At 40.9% G+C, this 16,445-nt stretch overlaps 1 protein-coding gene across 2 annotated transcripts in view; it reads right to left on the bottom strand.

Moving 5' to 3' along the window:
- Window positions 1–16,376, bottom strand: part of ELP1 (elongator acetyltransferase complex subunit 1) — a 57,255-nt gene extending 40,879 nt beyond the window's left edge. The window contains exons 1-10 of one of the 2 annotated variants that reach the window (XM_015074173.3): window positions 16,098–16,376; window positions 12,402–12,564; window positions 11,436–11,588; window positions 11,133–11,214; window positions 10,313–10,393; window positions 6,991–7,076; window positions 5,430–5,526; window positions 5,024–5,114; window positions 3,841–3,964; window positions 2,456–2,549 (exon numbers count right to left, since the gene is read on the bottom strand). In XM_015074173.3, the coding sequence (XP_014929659.3) occupies window positions 2,456–2,549; window positions 3,841–3,964; window positions 5,024–5,114; window positions 5,430–5,526; window positions 6,991–7,076; window positions 10,313–10,393; window positions 11,133–11,214; window positions 11,436–11,588; window positions 12,402–12,551 (958 nt within the window). In that variant the 5' untranslated portion in view covers window positions 12,552–12,564; window positions 16,098–16,376. The remainder of the gene's footprint in view (window positions 1–2,455; window positions 2,550–3,840; window positions 3,965–5,023; window positions 5,115–5,429; window positions 5,527–6,990; window positions 7,077–10,312; window positions 10,394–11,132; window positions 11,215–11,435; window positions 11,589–12,401; window positions 12,565–16,097) is intronic. The other variant, XM_015074172.3, reaches the window with a different exon arrangement.
- Between the last annotated feature and the right edge of the window lie 69 nt (window positions 16,377–16,445).

Genomic DNA, 16,445 nt, shown 5'->3' with positions numbered 1-16,445 from the left:
CAAAATGGGAATTACGTGAAGTGAATGAAGTATGTTAACCAACTTTACTATGGTAAACATTTCACAATATATATGTGTATCAAATCATCACAGTATACATCTTGAACTTACACAATGTTGTAATAGCAATTAAATCTCAATAAAGCTCGGGGGAAAAGACCTGATCATGTTGAAACCAACCTTTATTAAAGAGAAAACACATATAAACAAATACCTTGACTGTATTAAGGAGTTTCTTTTCTTTAAACACCTCCCTGCTCTTTTTTTTTTAATTTTTTTGTTTGTTTGTTTTGTTTATTTGAGAGACAGAGAGAACAGAGAAGGCAGAGAGAGGGGGAAAGAGAGAATCCCAAGCAGGCTCTGTGATATCAGCACAGAGCTTGATGCAGGGCCTGAACTCACAAACCATGAGATTATGACATGAGCCGAAACCTAGTCTGACACTTAACTGACTGAGCCACCCAGGCGCCCCTCTCCCTGCTAATTCTTAATTAACCTAGCAACCACAGTGAATGTAACCTAGTTCTCTAATTAAGCTATTAGAACACTTCTACCTATCTGTGGGTTGCTAAGTTAGACCACGTACTCATGCTCTATGAGGACAGATGATGTGACTTCTTGTGCAACACTTTTGTCCTGAGTGTATCACAGCACCAGCCCTTGACACCCTGGCTCAAAACTGGTTCTCAACTCTGGCTGCACATTAACAATTGCCTGGGAGCTTTTTAAAAATTTTTTAATGTTTATTTATTTTTGAGACAGAGCACAAGCAGGGAGGGGCAGAGAGGGAGGGAGACACAGAATCTGAAGCAGGTTCCAGGCTCTGAGCTGTCAGCACAGAGCCTGATGCAGGGCTCAAACTCATGAACCATGAGATCATGACCTGAGTCGAGATCAGACACTTAACTGACTGAGCCACCCAGGTGCCCCTATTTTTTAATTAAGTACTGATGTATGGTCCCCATTCTAAAATTTTTTTTTTTAAACGTTTATTTATTTTTGAGACAGAGAGAGACAGAGCATGAATGGGGGAGGGTCAGAGAGAGGGAGACACAAAATCTGAAACAGACTCCAGGCTCTGAGCTGTCAGCACAGAGCCCGACGCGGGGCTCAAACTCACAGACCGTGAGATCATGACCTGAGCCAAAGTCAGATGCTTAACCGACTGAGCCACCCAGGCGCCCCTGGTCCCCATTCTAACACACTGACTCCAACTCTGAGATGAGGCCTGGATAGTAATTTTTTCCTAACGGAGCAGCCAGCATTGAGGTTTGTGTCATGAATGAATGAATAAATGAGCTTTTAAATAATATTCCAGTTAAAGAAAAAGTTCTGTTGATTAAAAAGTTTGGAAGCCACTTAAAAAATAAGTGAAATACTTTATGAACAAAACGATTCGGTGCATTGCTGTTGATATGAAAAAATTACAAAACTTTCAACGCCTAATAGCATGAGATTTAATAAGGTGTGGCACAAATACCATACAGCGATTTAAAATTATGCTGATGGGTATGTGAAATGGAAATGTGTTTGTGACTTAGTAAAAACAAGTTATAAAACTACACGTATCGTGCCTATATACTTAACAAAAATGAGATCACAGCCATACCGATACACGCACATAAAATATGGAACACAAGAAAATTTTAACAGTGCTCATTACTGAGCAAAAGAATTATGGAATAACTTTTGTTTCTTCTCATCTTTACTTTCTAATGTTTTCACCTATTACACACACACCGAAAAATACATATTTATGATGTGATCTACAGTTAAAAAGGCATACAGACGACTCTTACTTATATCTAATGCCATTTGTCTTTCGCTGCTACAGTTTTCCTTTGGCTAGCACTTTAGCTTCCTGCATAACACCATCCATGCAGAGAAAGCAATGACTTGTGATGGTTAATTTTACATGTCAACTTGGCTAGGCTATGCTGTCTAGCCATTTGATCAAACACTAGTCTAGATGTTGCTGGAAAGTATTTTGTAGATGTGATCATGCTTTAAAATCAACGGACTTTAAAAACAAAAGATTATTTCGTGGGTAGCTCTCATGCAAAGAGTTATGGCCTTAAGAGTTTATGGCATTAAGAGCAAAAACTGAGGTTTCCCAGAGAAGGAATTCTTCCTCCAGACTGTAACACAGAACCTGCCCGAGTTTCCAGACTGCATGCCTGTCCTTACAGATTTGGGACTCAAGACTACAACATCAACTCTTGTATTTCCAACCTGCCAGCCTGTCCCCCGAGTCTAATGTCTACAGAGAACCCTGACTGATACCTGACTAAAATTCATAAATAATCAAAACCAAACCACTCCCTCATCTCCACCTACCCCCTCAGTTATCTCTGATTCCACTACAGGACTAAGTAGAAGGGGTAAAGGCAATTCCACAGCCTACTTTCAATTACATTTCATGTGGCATAAAGCTGAGATACTAGTGCTGTCTTACCATAGGTTTTTAGAGTGCAATTTTCTTCCCTCTGAAGGTCCTCCAGCCAAACTGCAAGCACAGTGGAATCTGCATTCCAGAACAGGCCGTTTACCTAGTAGGGAAAAAAGACATGTCACTGGCCTTTAACTATATACATATTTCATAATCTTTACGAGAGCTAAATTCCCTGCTCTCACAAACCAAACACTTGAGCTGATCCCTAGCAGTAAATTATAAACCTACAGAATCAGTATGAACATACAAAATCAGTATGAACCTACAGAACCTACAAATCTACGTAATAGATCGTTATATGCAGGGGACTTTAAAAGAAATGCGCTGTGGTTAAAAATTTAAGAGACTTAACAACCAAAAAGAGAGAGAGAGAGAGAGACAGAAAGAGAGACTTAACAACCAAATGCAAGTCAACAGTCTCAGACAATCAGGGAAATTTGAATATAGACTAGGTATTAGGTACTACTAAGGAATTATGACTAATTTTGTAAGGTGTGATCATGGATTTCTGGCTATACAAAGTATTTTCTTACCTGTTAGAAATGGATATTAAAAATACAATTTCCAAAATTAAAACCCCAGGAAACAAAAATGTGTGTGTGAGTGCGTGCGTGCGTGCGTGCGTGTGTGTGTGTGTGTGTGTGTTTAGGCTAGAAAGGGGTGATTGGATGAAAAAAGCTCTGCAAAATGCTAGTATCTGTTGAAAGTAAGGACATGGGAGTTCATTAAACTCCTCTCTCAACCTTTAGCTTAAGTTCTTAATTTAAATGTAACATAATTGTATTTATTTTTTTAACATTTATTTATTTTTGACAAAGAGACAGCGTGAGCAGGCGAGGGGCAGAGAGAGAGGGAGACAGAATATGAAGCAGACTCCAGGTTCTGAGCTGTCAGCACAGAGCCTGATTGGGGGGGAGGGAGGTGCTCCAACTCACGAATCACAAGATCATGACCTGAGCTGAAGTCAGACGCTTAACTGAGCCACCCAGGTGCCCCATAAATGTAACATAATTTTAAATCATTTTTATGTTTACATAATTAAAGATCACCATTCAGTGTTTCTGCTTCAGTAAAAATCCTAATGGTACACAAGTGGCTTAAGGTTTAAATGTTATCAATGAAAAGTATCTATCATTGGAAGCATTATTTTTGTCCAAATAAACAATACTAATTAGGATTTCTATTTCTATCTATGTTTTAACTAGAGTAAGAAAGACTGACATTTCTTTGCAAAACATCCTTCAAAACAAAAAATTCAGTTATAAGAAGCCACTATTTTTACTACTATCTACTCTGGAGCTTCTGTTTTATACGCCCACATCAGACAGAAACCTCTACAGCTGAGGAAAGTCCCCTAAATTTGATGGTGAAACAACTCAGGCACTTACCTTAACCTCATCTTTGAGGAAAGGAAGTGTAAAATGTCCATGAAGAAGGCCGTTTTTCTCAAAAAACACAATATCCTGCTGACTGGGTTTCTCTTGTGTGGATGCAATCAAACTACCTGAGGGCCTTAACGCAAACATTGAGTGTTAGAATGTCCAAAAGTGCAGCCAACTGCTAAGAACAAGACGAAAGTCAGAGAAACGATTTTTCCAACAAAAAACCTCTACCCAAGGAAGGTTTAAAGCCCACATGACTCTTGGCAAGCAGTTCACATTAGTGACGTACTCCACCTGCCCAGGGGATAGAGTGCCTCTTCGTGATTTGCTCAAAGGCTCCATCTGTCCCCCAAGACTACGGATTTAGACTGCACCAGTGTGACTTTTTAAAAAACCAATACATTATTTAAACTATTCTATTCTAAATATTACGTCCCATAAAAACATAATGTATTTCTCCTTCTATCTATGACTTCAGCAACTATGCCATGCTCAGACAGGTATTTAAGACTTCTCAGCCTACTTAAAACATCCCAATCACCTCATCCTGTTTGTATTTGTCTCTATAGCTTTAACTTCAATACCTTTCTCTCTTTGCTCTGTCATCCAATTGTCACTCAAATACAGGTGGGAAAAAGATATCTGAAACTCAGAGACCTAGGGGTTTGGCATATAACAGATGCTACTGAGACAGAGGAGACACTTCTGTCTTTGACCAGGGCAGTTGCGGGCACTAAGCAAGAAGTTTACTGGGCCCAGATCCAGCCTGCATGTTCCTCAGCAAACAGAACCCTCTAGCCTAAGAGCTTGTGGCTTGTGCCGAGAAAAAAGCCCTTTTCCTAATTTTCACCAAAGCTCCACTGCCCCTGAGAGCCTTGCAGACTGTGACTTCCCTTCTAAGCACCATTTTCTGTTATACACAAGGATTTCATACAGAAGCTCCCTATAAGCTGTAAAATGTGTATATCTTGGAATGACATCTGTGAAGAAGCTGTGAATCTACTATTCAAATTGAATTCAGACTTCAGAAACACTACAAAGAGAGACACATGGGCCTACAGTCAAATGAGTAAAAGTTAATATACTTTTGTGTTATATAAATACCTGTACCCAACAGGTATCACCACCCCTACCCCAGTTCCAAAATATTCACTGAGGAAGAAGTTACAAGGTTTCTTTTTGCACTCACTTCCAAGCCAGAGCTGGTCCCAGTCCTGCAACAGGCTCACTGGTGGACTGTAAAGCAAACTCTCGGTTCCATACCCTCACTTTCCGGGCTCCTGGGTGGCAGATAGAGTTAAAATAAAGAAACAGACACATTTAAAATGTTGTCAAGTCAGAACTGTTCCAACATCTTATTAATAAAAACTGCCATGGTTTTACAAAGCTAATTAATCTTGTTAAGAATTTGTACCCACAAGTAGGAGGCTGGAGCTGATGACCTCAAAGAATTCTTTTAGTTCTTAGCTCTAAATTCACTTAAAATCTAAAGCAGCACCTTGTATGTATAATTTTAAAAAGCCTAAGAAGAAAACCTTCTTGAACTTAATAATAAAATAAAAAATATTTTATTTAACTGCAATTTATTTCCATACCTGTCTCTGGGCAAACAACACTCACAGCAAAAAACTGGCCGTCACCACGCCAGGTCACTTGTGGTCTATGGTCATCCCAGGGCAAAGCCAACTCGTACTAAAGAGAGGAAGAAACACAAATGTTACTGGGGGACTTAAATGGCCCCAAATCAAACAAACCCCAGATTATTAAAGTTAAATCTTTTACATGACATTTAAGCTATCTAGAAAACCATCTTCATAGAATCGTCAGGTACTCTTCTAGAAGGCTTCTCAGACCCAGAAATCATCAAGAAACCAAGAAACCAAAACAAAATCCATCTTCACACATAAAAAAAGTGGCCTCCAAGCACAGCAACAGAGGAAAAGAGCTGCAGATCTGATACTAAACATAATGAGCTGAGGAATCTACTGGGTAACTACGGTAAGGAAATAGATGTTCTGTTTATCTAAATGTAAAGGGGTAGAGTTCTGGTTATCTGATTACTGTATAAGCTTTACAACAGTGCAGAGACAAGTTAAAAAGATGAGAGGAAGGTAGGAAGAGAAAAATCAGAGGCAATAAAGCCAGCAGCAATGATGCAAACACGGAAGAGTTCTATGTTCCGCAGTACAGGAGCAAGAAAGGGCTCTAGCACCACTTATATCCCAGTCCTGAAGGTCTTGAAGTCTTGAAGACAGAGGCCAAATTTGCAGGCTGGGGGACAAAAGATCACCTGAGCATTCATTATCACACTCCAGTGACAGGGGGCAGCGGAACGGCACGAGCACCACACTCCGCACAGCGGGGAATACACAAGGCAGCCTAACAAGACATATTCTCAATTGGCAAAGAACACAAACCCTTCCCCTAGTGAAAGGCTGAGATGAGATAGGAGTTACACGGATTGTAGCCAGTAAAGATCAGTAAAGATCAGTAAAGATGGAAAATGTAAATGACAAGCGGTGCATTATTGATCCGCCTGTCCCACGGAGCTCATGGAAATGTCTACATGGATACAAGTAATATGCTTTTCTCTTTGCTCAGCCCAAATCTTGGGATCATTCTTTCTTCTCATTCCACATTTAATCCATTATCAATAACTCTGATAGTTCTACCTTCAAAATGTATTCAGAAAAAAGGAAAAAAAATGTATTCAGAGGAAAGGAAAACAGAGTTTCATCCAAAGGGAAAAATCAGAAAAAGTACCTAATTTATGTATGTAGGAAAAATATACAAACATACATAAGAATGATCTACAGTGAATGCAGGATAGCAGCTCTTTCTGGGGAGGAAAGGGAGAGTATCCGGGAGGGATACACAAAATACTTCATTTCTATCTGTGATGATATATTTTTTAAACTGAGTATTAGTTATAATTATTCTTACACTGAAAAAAAAATACAAAGCAACTTGGCAATAAGAAAGGAAAAGGGGTCTTTCTAGAATGACTCATTCCGAGGGCTCTAAAGTTTCAGTTTTACTAAAGCAGAAGAGCTCTATCCATTATCAGCCTCTAACAGGACACCTAAGAGCTCCCGGTAGTTGGCAAAACTTGTATTTGTTCCAGTCAAGGTTCTGTTTCCATCAGACCAATCTTACCATTTGCACCTGAAAGGCCGCTTGCCGACCTTCTGATCCATGGAACTGCGTCTCCTTCCTGCCCCATCCCACAGTGATAAACTTGCCTAGAGAGCAATTGATAGAGAACATGCAAGACAACCAATAAGCTACATGAAATGAAATAAAAACAGTTCCACTGCTATTCTTCAGTAAGTAGGTCACTGGCAATTACTTGGGTCCTCTGAGACCTCTCAATAAACTGACTAGCACTCAATATATGAAAACCAATGTTCCATATCATACACAGCAGTGATTTTTGAAGAATCTGAAATGGTCTATTTTGGAAAGCACTTCACTGTCATCTTATATATTCTAAATTCCCTCAAGGACAGTCAACAATTCCCACTTCACAAGTAAGAATGAAACATGAAGAATTTATGAGATACATCCATGGATAAGAACATTAAACTCAACACAAGAGCTAGGAATAAAATTCTGATTATAATTATTTGGTCAACTAAATGTATCCAACCTTCCTGTCAGTGGTGGTGGGGACTGTAGATTAAGGAATTCACTCCTCACATAGATAGAAAATGAGACCCTCTAAATTTGGCAGAAGCCAAAATTAGAACACAGGCTGTCCACCTTCCAGCCTAAGGTTCTCTCTAAATCACAATATTTCTCTTGCGTAAAGTGTGCGGTCAGGTGCTGAAATAATGCAACCCTCTGTTCCAGTAGGCAGGATCAGGCATCCGCCTGCAACAGGTACTACTGACATGTCTCTGAACGTATCAGGCAGATCCAGGACCCAATACTTCCCTCCTGCCATTGATTCTGATGAAGCAGAGCTGTTTGTAATTTTTTTTTTAAATATGAAATTTATTGTCAAATTGGTTTCCACACAACACCCAGTGCTCATCCCAACAGGTGCCCTCCTCAATACCCATCACCCACCCTCCCGTCCCTCCCACCCCCCATCAACCCTGTTTGTTCTCAGTTTTTAAGAGTCTCTTATGGTTTGGCTCCCTCCCTCTCTAACCTCTTTTTTTTTTCCTTCCCCTCCCCCTCGTAATTTCTATATATTACAGGTCAGCATGACCATTTCCTGTGTGCTCTGCATGGGTACATGGGAGTACTACAATAGCACACCTTGCATCTGTCTATGAACAGCAATGCTTACCCTGGTGCACACCCCTGTGCTTCTATCTGAAAGTTTCCAGAGATGTAAAGGACCAACGAATGAAGCAAGAGAACTTTTCCAATGGGATCAGACAATAAGTGATGGGGTAAGAGCAGGGATCAGTAAACTACAGCCTGTATCTACATTTACAAATAAATTTTTATTGAAGCACAGCCATGCCCATTCTTTTATGTATTATCTGTAACTGCTTTCACGCTAAAACAGCAGAGGTGAGTAACTACAACAGAGGCGATGTGGCCTGCAAAGCTGAAAATAACTGCTATCCCGCCCTTCACAGAACAAGTGTGTCAACCCCTGGGTTACAGGGAAAATATCTATTCACCACAATCACAGAGTGATGAGGCAAATATATGTCTAAGACCTACGACCCTGACTTGGACCCCCTCTCCCCTGACTTACACTCTATTATTAAGTTTCTTCTGAAAAAGTCAGTGGGATTAGCCAGGCCCAGTGCACTTTGTCATCCAAAGGTGTGCTGGTTACTCCCTCTGTGGCTGTCCTCAAAAAGGATGCCCAGGAGTCCCACCCTAGATCCTAGACTCTTCTAGCACCACACCTGCTCCTGAGTTAAGTTTACCTCCTCCCAAGACTGTAAAGATTCCCTACATGCCACTGACTCCCAATCCACATCTCTGACCTCTCCTGAGCTTCAACCCCTTATATTTGCCTACTCCACATGGTGATCCCACATGGCCCTTAAATAAATCCAGAACAGAACTCACCATCTACCGCTTACAAGTCAGCATTTCCCTACCTTCCCTCTCAGTTACTGGCATCTTTATTCCCATCACCTGAGCTTCTGACTGGAGCCCCATTAAACTCTTTCTTCCTCACCTTACATACCCAAACCCATTTATTTCACATTCTAACTACTATTTCTAATTGGCGAAGACAGGAGGAGAATCATGTATACGTATTCCAAAAACATTTCTCAGATAATTCTAAAAACGTATCCCCGTCGTCCCTGAAAATCAAATTTTTCCTGAATTCATTCCACCTTTCGGCCCCACATTCACCTTCCTTATCTCTTACCCGTTTCTTTTACTACCCCTATCTGATCACCCTGTCTCCAGTCTCTTCCCTCTCTACCAATCAACCAATAAATCCAGCATTATCAAAACCTGTCCAAATTTAATCAAAATCTATCCTGTTTATTTCAATTCACACTCATGTCCTGCCAGCAGCAATACAACAGTACTCACGGCTGCCTGAGTAAGCCATGCCGGGTCTATGAAGCATCCATGCCTGGCAATGGATGAATTTCCTTGCTTACACCACACCCCTACCCTCAACTGTCACCCACCCCACACCAATTTAGCCAAGACTCAGCTCAAGCCAGCTTTCTCAAGTCCTCCCTCTCCATTTCTCCCTTCCCCTCACACTACCCTAATACCTACACATGTTATTAAGGGACTCCTTAAAGGAAAATCTGAATTACCCACACCACCAAACACAGTGCTGTGTTCATAGTACCTACCCAAAAATCGTCTCTGAATAAATTATTTTTGAATAAATAAATGAGTAGCAACTTTCTAAATGACTTCTCAGAGTTGGGAGAACAAGAAGGCATGAGGTCAGTAATCAGTAAAAGTTAAAATCCCTTCTCCCCCATCCCTTTCCTCAACTGGGCCATCTACCTGGTGCCTTGTGATGGCCAGAGCTTCCTATACTCAATAAACATCTCCCCTCTTCTCCCCTTTCAATACTCCCACACATCAGCTACATCTTAGGAAGAAAACAATCTGATGGTTCCCATGAAAATGGAGATTCGGGTCCAATCAGTAGGAACAAAGAAATCGGCATTCTATCCCATCTCTCTTGTTTTTGCCCCAAAACTGTACCCCAGAAATGCTCGCTTTATTTTTGCTAGCACAGTTCCTTTCATTGAAGCCCCAGCCTAAGCCTGCCCTGAGGTTTGGGTAACAACTATGCAGGTGACATTAAGCAGATTTCTATTCCCCAGGTTACTGGCAACCTGAACTCTCAGAGCCGCAAACACCGGAGGAATGCCTTGTATGGTCTGGAAAGGGCTAAAGGACCTGGGCTACCAGACACTGATGCATGAAGCTTCACCTTTCATAGTTCTTTGGGTTTCTGAAAATGATCAAACCTGAGAGGAACTTCAGGTCACAAAATGTTTCAAAAGAAAGCTATACTCACTTTCACCAAAATCATCCTGGTGGATCTTCTGTTCCATGATGGGCTCAAAGTCTTTTGTCATCATAATTAGGGTCTGTTGACCTTGGGTGGGCACAAACAAGAATGATTTTGTTTTCACATAACAAATGTGCTATTTCATAAGTATCTACAGCACTGGAAGCTACAGGGCTGGAGTGGAGGAGTTTAGAGTGAGAACAGGAAAGACACAATTCACTCAAAATATTTTGACTCTCATTTGAAGGAAAAAAACAACAAAACAGCTCTGCCTGCCTAGGTAAGTTACCTGGTGCTTATTCTCAACTGTTTATGAAAACTAACATGAAAGTCCACCAGCCCTCCTCCACTAACTTCACACTTCACCAAGGTTATCTCTTCAAATACATACCTCATCAGGGGTGCCAATTTACAGAAGCTCATCTGGAATGAACAGACTCAAAGGGGAAAAAAAGCAGTTTTCAAGAGCTTATGAAGAGGTCCTGAAAGAGCTAGAAGAGCAGTCTTTAGAATCTGTTTAATAACAATTCTTGCTCTTGGAATAGATTAAATATTGCTGACAATTTTACTGTGGACCTCAGAGTTTTTCCAAGTTTTAGGACTGTTTCTCATTTCCAAAAATTGAAACAGTTATAAGAAATAATTTTTTAAAACAATATACTAAGAGGTGAAATTTAAGTCAAAAAGAACAAATTCCCTCTAGATTATAACGATGCTATCACTGTTCAAAGAAATTTTCTGAATAAGTACCCCAAAACTTAAGCCTTTAAGGTATTATGCGTCCCGTTTTATAAAAGTCAGAGCGAGAGACCAGGGACAAGCTTACCTGTAGCAAGAAGCACCAGTTCTTGGTCAGGACTCCAACTCATGATGGAGATGCCACTGGCCACACTCCCCACACATTCCAGCTGCCATCAGTAGACAAAAGTGAGCTTTAGAAATACAGCTAACATATAGCTACAGTACAGCTACAGCCAGGCCAACAACTTTTTGTCCAGAAATACATAATGCAAAGACTCTCATTTGCAAAATACTTAAGTATTATGGCTCCTGATTTTTTCAACTTCTACACAAAACACGTGGCTTGAGGCTGCTGGAGATTTCCTCCTCACTGGACCCTTCCACTTACCTGGCATGTGCTGAGATTGCAGAGTATGACATCTCCGGAGGCTGTGGCCACACACACAGACTCCTGATCCAGCAAGTCCTGAATGCCAACAATGCAGCCACTTCCGTCCTCTGGAAGAAAGCCTTCCGCCACTAAAGAAATTTCATTTTTCACCTTTCACCAAAACAAACACATTAGCAAGTTAGGCCAATAGACTTTCAAGACCAATTCATAACATTTCCAAAAATAAATGACTTTTTGATTCTTCTTTTCTAATATAAAAGTTTTCAAAAATTTTTTTTCTAGATTAAAATCCAAACCTTCATTTGAGAAATATTACAACCCTACAATCCTTAACAACCAAAAAAATAGTTCGCGGGGATACCTGGCTGGCTCAGTCAGTGGAACATGTGACTCTTAAATCTCGGGGTTGCAGATTCAAGCCCCATGCTGGGGATAGAGACTGCTTAAAAATAAAACGAAAAAAAAAAAAGCTAGTTTATGGGACTTTTTGCCAAGCAAATACTAAACAAAAGCAAGAAGCCTGGTCTCAAAAAATGCCCAATAAAATATAAAGCTAGTAACTATGGTTTTCTAAAATTTCTATAGTATAGGAAAAAAGAACTAAAAATGTAATTACCTAAAATACATAAGTAGCAAAATATAGTTAAGGGAAGATATCAGAATCAACTCAAAGAGCTTTTAAATTTGCAATTTTCATTTGCATTCCCAGTTGTGATCCACTGTTATAAACAGTATTTACATGATAGAAGGGGTAAAAAGTAGAGCACCCACACAAAACATAACGTCAGAGTTTTGCCAACTTACATTTGAAACACAAGTAGAGTTAAAGGCAGGTTACTATTCAAGTAATATCTAATATGACATCAATATAAGGCAATGGGAATATTCATTTAGGAGGATACAAATTCAGTAAGATTTAAAATGAGGGTTATGGGGGAAGTAAGTTTGGAAAAAGTAACTTACTTCTCTTGTGACGGGGTCTATTTCTATCAGTCCATGGTCTGAGCCAATGAGCACTGTCCTCTGTTCAGTTCGGAGAGAAAAGCACTGAGGTTTCCCTGGAGCCTGAATATCCCTGAACTCCAGGGTCCGAAGTAATTTTAGATTTCTCATGATGAAGCAATTCCTGAAAGTACAAATATCTCTTGATGAAGAATTATTACTCTGAGAGAAAGGAACTGCTTAATAGTGACAAATGACACTCAAATTAAGCAAAATGATATAGGGGCAGGGACATGGTAGTTAGAATAACCAAGAAAAAAAGAAAAAGACCTAATCCGAACCCACAGAGGGTTGTGGTCGCAACCTCACCAACTCATTTTGTTTACCAATGGTCTACAAACGGAGGTTCTGAAATCTACTTTATGTTTTTACCCTTCGGGAGAGGCAAGATCCTCAACTTTAAAATTTTTCTTCAAAAAGATTTAACATCAGTTATTCCTCAGGAAAGTTGAAAAGATCAAAATAAATAAGAAAACATTTTATTTTTGCATATTTGAATATCTTTATAACCTGACTGATTTATAAAATCAGGGGTGCCTGGGTGGCTCAGTTTGTTGAGCATCCAATCATGATCTCAAAGCTCATAGATTAAGCCCCATGTCAGGTTCTGCGATGACAGCGTGGAACTTGCTTGGGATTCTCTCCCTCTCTCCCTGCCTCTCCCCCCGTTGCACACTCTCTCTCTGTCTCAAAATAAATATTTAAAAAATAATAAAATAAAATCATATAAAAATCCATATACGTATCCTATCAGTTGAAGAAAATCTAGAATAAAATGGCTTTAATATTACCAGGTAAATTTCTTTGTAAACTAGTTTTCCATGTTCGTTTAAAACATAAATACTGATATTTTTTAATAAAAGTATATACTGTTCTCAGAGAGGAAAAAAAAGACACTACGATATTACGGCACTCACTATGACCAATAAATACTGAGGAGCTTGGTGACTTGATATAAGTACTTCACATAATTTGGCTTTCCTGGCCTGGTTTTTATCAGTGCAATAGAAAAGGTGAAAAAAGAATGATAAATAGGAAACCTACTTTGGTCTGGCAAAATCAGACCTGCTTAAATATATAACATTAGCTAAGAGAAAAAAACAAATGAATTATAACATACTGGATATTTATATTCAGATACCTTTAAAGTTTATACAGTTTATAACTGGAAGTCTCTAATTTATGTTAGGGGTGGCAACATACAGACCACAACGGCCTTATTATCACCTTAATTTTATTATCACCTTAATCCAAGATGAATTCTCTCATGTTGCATTTCATACATATAACAATGCAAGAATAAAGACGAGTTCATCTTCATACTACTACAGCACATAATGGTAAGCGTAATATGAAAGTACAACATGTAATGCGGCTTAAGAGGAAGGCAAGACCATACATCACATGGTGGGAGTGAGGAAGAAAATCAAAGCCAACAATGGTTTTGTAAGCTTTGGTGACATTTATATTCAAGAGCTTCTGAAAATTATTTGAACTGATATTACATCATGTAGGTTTTTAATTTAGATCTAATTCTAGATAGAAAGCTTGGTTTTTCAAGAAATTTAAAAATTACATATCTTTATCTTTAAACATCATACAGATGACCACTGACACAGATCTGAAAGGATGGCTAGATGTGAGATGAGAGAATGCCTGGCTACAGAGGAGTAAGCGAGTGATAGAGAAGGAAGAAAAGAGAACAGATGGGCAAAGGGGTCCAATGTAGAGTCTCCAGTGTGTCTTTGATGCCAGTTTATCTAATAATCATGCTGTTACTGTCGTTATTATCAGATCATCAAATGTCTTCCTATGCCTCCTGTGAACTTGGCCTCTATTAACCAAAAACCTGTATATCCCTGGGGTCGAGAGACCCCAGGATAAGAATATGGAGGATCGAGACGGAAAGAGCTGAAGACTTTTTCCTGTTATCTTGCTACATCGGTCACTGTCGTCCCAGCAATGGGCCTCCATCCTTGAGGGGCCCTTGGTCCGAGTCCCTGGCACTCCCAGCACCAACCTCATCAGCCCCACTCCAAACGACACTAGCACTAACCCGGCAGTCTCTCTCCAGACACTGAAATCCAGAACACAGGACTGTTCTGAATTTCAGAGTCATCAACACCTGAAGTCAGAGTCCAGTTTTACGATGCCTCTCCTCCAAGATTAGGTCATGATAACTCCATCTTCCCTTGTTTTGAACCTAAGCCCTAAGCTAAGTGTTACAGCTACTTTCATCAGTTCACGTTTTATGTTACCTGACTGCTTTCTTTTGCTTCTTATTCCTCAAATAGCTACTTAACCAATTCTTCATGCTAAATTCAGTTGAAATGTTGTGTGGTTTCTACTTTCCTGATTGGACCCTGCGTGACAAACATAGCAAACAACTGGAGTTCTCAAGTCACAGAGCTTCCAAAATCACCGACAAAGGAGAGCTATTAATTTACCTCACACCAACCCAAACCTTCTAAGCTCAAAAAACTTCTTTAACTTTTCACACCTATCATCCTATTCCCTTATCTTCTCAGAAGCATCCCCTACTCCTTTTCAAGGCTAGGGAAGTAGCAGCCTCCACACTTCCCTGGGACCTCAACTTATTAGTACCCTTTCTTTTACATCTGCAATATCCAGCTCCTCAATGAAACCTTTCCCAGTTCTTAAGTGTGCTAAAGATCTCTTCATACCACTGATCAATCCTGTATCCTCTATGAAATTTCTGGCAACTCCTCCAGTCTTTCGCCTCTTGGCTAATTATCGTGCCCATGACTACAAGTACCAGGCAGCTCACTAATGTGCTGACTAGATCTAAATGTCTAGCCCTGACCGTCCCCAAAGTGAACAACGAACCCACATTTTCAACCTTCTGATATTATCACCAAGATGTCTCACAAGCACATCAAATACAACCTGTAAATCGAAGTACTGCTATTATCCTATTCAAGTGAGTTCCTCCTGCTTGAGGACATGGCATTTCTGTTCTCTCTGTCCCCCAAGATGAAAACGGTCTTTCCCTCGTTTTTGCTCATATTTCATATTAAACTATTCACTGGTTAGCTCTGTTGCTGTCAATACCGTTTCAATTATTTGCACAATATCTAACTAATCCCATGACCCGGTGTGTGGCCTACACAAACACCTACTAAGCTCTTGGTAAGTGCTAGGATCTGAAGACAAGAGAGGACTCTGTCACTGCCTACAAAGAGGTCACAGTTTAAAGAGAGAAAGGACCACATAATATACCACATTAGGTCGAGAAGCACAGGGGGCACCTCCACGAAAAAAGATGCCAGAAGCAGCGCGCAACACAAACCCAATTCACTAACAGTTGTACATTAATTGATTCGCTTTATTTGGTGCATTAATTGTTCAGCGATATTGTCCCCTCCTGCAAGGAATCCGGAGGCTGGTCAATGTGCCGACCGGGGAGCAACACGTCTTCCCCAGCATGCCGCTTGCCGCAGACCCCGGATGGCGCTGATGGCAAGTCTCCAAAAAGAGAATTTAAAGGCAAAGGTTATCCCGCCATACTCCACTCCCGGGTTTCCTGCAGCAGGGAGAGTTTGCACGCTCCGGGGTCCTCTTCATCAGGACATCCCTTGAGGACACGCCAGGTTCCGTGCCCGCCCATGCCCCGGAGTGAGTCGTTCGAATGCTCACCTGCGCCGCGCTGCGAGGATCCGCAAACAGCGGTGCTCTGCCCTCGCCTCCTCAGCCACGCGTAGCCTGCCCTTTCGGAGCCCGCCCGGGGCTGCACACACGCCCCTCTCGGTCCGCGGCTCTCCAGCTTTCGGGACGCGAATTGGGCCCCCGGGCCGCTGGACCCCCGGGAGGAGTGGCTGGAGAGGGGTCGAAAGGACAACCCGTAAGACTGCAAAGAGCGTGCGAAGCAGACGGGACACACCAACAGCGGCGCGGGAGTGACGTCACGAGGAGGCGGAGGCGTGGCCGGCCTTCTCCGTAGCCCTGGCAAGGTAGGGTGGGGAGCTGTGCCTCCCCTCCGCCTCT

This window comes from Acinonyx jubatus, chromosome D4 (assembly GCF_027475565.1).
Source record: "Acinonyx jubatus isolate Ajub_Pintada_27869175 chromosome D4, VMU_Ajub_asm_v1.0, whole genome shotgun sequence".
In the NCBI taxonomy this organism is placed as follows: domain Eukaryota; kingdom Metazoa; phylum Chordata; class Mammalia; order Carnivora; family Felidae; genus Acinonyx; species Acinonyx jubatus.
The sequence above is the reverse complement of the archived record's forward strand: the minus strand, read 5'-3'. Positions and strand labels throughout refer to the sequence as shown.